We start from the raw sequence: 4,457 nt of genomic DNA on the forward strand, positions 1-4,457 counted from the left end.
AGCCCTTATACTTTGGGTTGTATCACTGTAGGTTCAGATGGGGGAACCCAGTTTGCGGCCAAGCCAGCCCAGCACTCTCGGCCCCTTTGATGCAGGAGCTGCGGACTCTGCAGCCGCCCAAACCCAAACCCCTTTGGGCTACCTTAGTGTAGAGGAGCATGGCTTGTAGAAATAGTAAGCACTATTCCGTGGCCTCCTAGAGCCTTCCGAATTGACCCCGGGGTTTTCTGGTCTCGGGGGTTGAGAAGGGCTCCAGTGAATCAGAGAATGTCCTGGAGAAGCCGGACAGAATGGAAGGGCCTGGAGCCCACGTGCTCCAATGGGTTTGGAATAGGTCAGAAGAGCCAGGGGAGTCGGAGATTTTAAGTATCTGAAATTCTGTCCCTGGGAGGAGGATTGAGCCTTGTTCTGCTGGGCCCCAGAGAGCTGAAAGGGGGGCGGGGAAGAGAATTAGCAAAGAATTGAGGCTGGAGGCTGGGGAAAGTTTTCCTCCCAAAAGGTGACCTCCTGTGTAATGGCCTGACTTCTTGCAGCCCTTCCTTGCAGCCTGGAAAGGACTAGAGACCACTTGAGCCCTTTCCAGTTGTCATGGCTTCTTGTGTCCATACCTCCATAGGTGATCCAGACAGACGCAGAACCAAGATGTATAATTTGGCAGTACTGGGCGCCTGTTGTGTGGGCAAGAGTGCACTGATCATGCAGTTTATTAGGAGTCATTTTGTGACTGAGTATGACCCCACCATTGAAGATTTCTACCATAGACAAACAGTGGTGGACAAAGAGCCGTGCCAGCTGGACATCCTGGATACCTCAGGCACTGAAGAGTATTACACTCTGAGGGACCAGTCCATGCGCTGGGGAGAGGGCTTCCTCTTTGTCTACGCAGTGAATGACCTCCGCTCTTTTGAGAATGTGAATTTCCTTTGGCAACATCTGCGGAGGCTCAAGGGCACTGACCATGTACCCGTGGTGTTGGTGGCCAACAAAGTAGATGTGACCAACAGGCTGGTGGACCCCACAGTGGGCCAGGAGGTGGCCAGGAACTTCGGGGTCCCTTATGTGGAGACATCAGCAAAGACTAGGCAAGGTGTGGAGCAAGCCTTCCATGAATTAGTTCGTGAAATTCATAGGGTGAAAGCTGAAGAGGAGCTCAAGAGTCTCCCTAATACTGAGCAGAGGGAGGCCTGTAGGCTCAAGTGTTGTACAATCCAGTGAGCAGGTACACCCTTACCCTGATCTTGCCCCCTAATTACTCTCTCACTGGCCAAGAATACCTCTAAATCCACTAGCCACTCCCTAGCCTTCAAAACCTTCATCTGGACCCTTCCTTCTGCCTGCTCTTCACTGCCAAGACCTTTTGGGCGTTATCAGGATCTCTCCAGGAAACGCTTGGAGGGACCTGTCTGTGTTTCTCCCTTACGGCCTTTTTGGTTTTCTTGCTTTTGTTTCCCCTTTTGAACAGAAATGACTACCTCAGTCTGGTATCCTGACAGGCAAGAAAAGACTCCATTCCTCCCTGAGTGCGCAGCCTCCCCTAGCCAGGGGCCCCAGAGACAGCCAGCTCCTTGGCTGCTTTCTCTCCAGTCTGGCCCTCATCTTCTGCAGCCTCCTCTGCCTTCCTGGAGGCCGTGTGTGGGGTTTTCTTTATTGGGCTTTCCCCTCCTCCCCCAACAGAGACCCTACCTCTGAAGACCAGGGCACCAGTGATTCTTGCTCCTGCCCCTGGGCGTGATATATTTGCTATCTGGAGCCAGGTCCCCACCCCCATCTTGACTAGAAGAACTTGTTTGTGGTGATGGTGAGCAGCCCTGCTCTGAAGTGGTCCCCATTCAGTGACCCTCAAGACCAGATGGGGGGAATTTTTTTGTTACTCACATTTCGTGTGTTTATTCTCAACTTGGTTATCATCTGGAGCACTTTAGATAACAATTAGGGGTTGGGGCTGAATGGGGCTGCCTCCTACCAGCAGGATGCCTTTAGACATAAGTGCCATTAATATTACTATTTCGGTTTTAGCAGCCAGATAAAGCCCTTTGGATCTTGCAAGTTTCAGTATTTTAATTGCCTCCAAGAGAAGTGGAGCGGAGGGGCCTGGTTGTAAATGTTCTGAGCAGATACCTCGCAGCTGCAAGTCAGAAGGAGTCTAGTTAGGAGCCTTCTAACCTGGGCATCTTTGTATTACCTCAGGAGTTCTGGTGAAAAGACCAGGAGATGATTCTCCAATTTCAGTTTAAAGTATTAAGGATTCTAAAACTATCTGTTTGGCTTTTTTTTTGGGGGGGGGGGAAGGTTGAGTAGGAAGAGGAATTCATTTTAAAGGACTTCCTTCACACTTGGATTCGAAGTTGATTTTTTTTTCTAGGATTTCTTATAAATAAAGTTGTTGGTTTGTTTATAAGTGTGTTTCTGGTAGTTTCTCCTGTGTTGATATGCTTGGAATAGGAATAACATGAGTGCAATATGCCCTAATAGAGAGAGAGCTGGGGTTGGGAGTTAGGAAGACATGGGTGTTTTAGCTGTGGGACCTTGAGCTTCAGTTTTCTCACCAGTAGGATGTAGGGGAGAAGAAAAGGAGGGTTGGTCTAGACTCTCAGGTCCCTTTTAACTCTACCACTAGAGTGCAGCTAAATTAGTTCAATGAAATGATAGTGATTCCTAGAACTAGTCTTATCTATCATCTAGCCATCTTATATTATAATATTTATCTCTAATTCTGTCATTTCTATCAATATCATCTGTCATTTATTAGATAACAGTTCTATATCATCTATTATCTCTGATCTTTTTATGTAGTTATCATTTCTCTCTCCACACTCTCCCCACCTCATTTTTAATTTAACATAATCAAAAACACTCTTTTTGTATTTAATAATGTTCTCTTTTCTTCTTTGTCCAAAATTTTCTCCCTTCTCCTGACAAGGTAGACTATTCCTTGTTCTCCTAATTTGCCTATAATATCTCCCTTTATGTCTAAATCATGAATTCATTTCGACCTTATATTGGTGTAGGATGTTAGACGTTAGTCAATGCCTAGCTTCTGCCATAGTGTTTTCCAATTTTCCTAGCAATTTTTGTAAAATAGAGAGGTTTCATTCCAGAAACTGGCATCTTTGGGCTTAATGAGAAACTTGATCACTATAGTTATTGACCACTGTGTCTTTCACACTTAATCTATTCCACTGATTCTCTCATACTGATTGATAACTTCTCTGAGCAAGACCCTGGGCTAGACATAGTAGGGGGACATAAAAAATAGATGAATCCTACCTTTGACTTATAGGAAACTTAGAGGCTAAGAGGGAGAGTTTGACTTGAGGAACTCTTGGCTATGGCTTCACACACAGCATAGGACTCCGAGGATCCCTCTCTGTCTCCTACATGGATCTCTGCCGTCTTGTAGACTAGTGATCACTGAAGGGGGCAAGGTCCCAAAAGCTTAATACTGGAAAAAGAGGATAGGATTGGAATCAATATACCTGCATGTAAGTATGCTATGGAGCTGTGTGTGTATTACTATCTGGCTCCGATTTTGATTATACATGGGATGATAGACTGTGAGAATAGTTAGGAGGCTGACTTTCTATCAAATTTGTAATTAGATGAGATCTTATGTATCTGAGAAATGAGAGACTGATAGCATATGAGATATGGAGTAAACAATAGGATAGTATGTGACAAAATGTTTGGATATTTCAGAAGAAAGGGAGATATGGGAGGAAGGTCAGATGGCCTCAGAGTATATAATGTTTTTATTTCAGGTCCAGCTGCAATGACACAGAACAATATTTTTTTCTAGAGGAGTTTCATTCAGGTTGGCTTCTGTTAGACAGGAAAGAATTCCCAAGCAATTTAAAACAAAATAATAAACCCCCAAATCTCTAGGGATTTTGAAAACATATTTTCTTTCAATTTATATTACAATCTAACATTAAAAAGTTGACTAAATTACAAAGTGTAAAAGGTTTATTTTATGCTGCTTAGAAAATGAATGTGCTTGGATCAAAAATTATAGTATTGGACTAGAAACAACAGTCAAGAACTGTATCACAAGACTTAGTTTAAAACACGTCAGATTACACTGTACATACATGTTTTAAGTCTTCCCTCTGGTCCTGCAGTCCATCCTCAGAGGCAGAGGTGCCCCCTGCCCTTGCCTAAACCAATCCCTGTGCACCTTCTAAGCCATCCCCCCTCCTATCTCCTCCCTAGATTGCCCCATCACCCCTGTTTGCTCCTTCATTTTCCCCATACCTTAACAAATTCTTCTTACATCCAGTCATTTCCACTCTATATCATTCTGAAAGTCCTCTCCTTTACCTCATATATCCAGTTGGGGGCCAAGTCATCACCTCTCCCCTCCCGACCCTCCTCTCCACTCCCACAGCCAAGAAGGAGTCTAGTGCAGGCTTTTTGACTACAAGGCTTTTCTTGTTGGTAGCACTGTGGATGGAGCTCAG

General features: G+C 44.9%; 1 protein-coding gene across 1 annotated transcript; it reads left to right on the plus strand.

Moving 5' to 3' along the window:
• The first annotated feature begins 588 nt into the window (after window positions 1-588).
• LOC127537819 (GTPase NRas-like) lies at window positions 589-1,215 on the plus strand. Its single transcript, XM_051961094.1, has one exon. It carries the CDS (start codon window positions 589-591, stop codon window positions 1,213-1,215), a length of 627 nt encoding a protein of 208 aa, XP_051817054.1.
• Window positions 1,216-4,457: the final 3,242 nt, after the last annotated feature.

This window comes from Antechinus flavipes, chromosome 5 (assembly GCF_016432865.1).
Source record: "Antechinus flavipes isolate AdamAnt ecotype Samford, QLD, Australia chromosome 5, AdamAnt_v2, whole genome shotgun sequence".
Classification (NCBI taxonomy): Eukaryota; Metazoa; Chordata; class Mammalia; order Dasyuromorphia; family Dasyuridae; genus Antechinus; species Antechinus flavipes.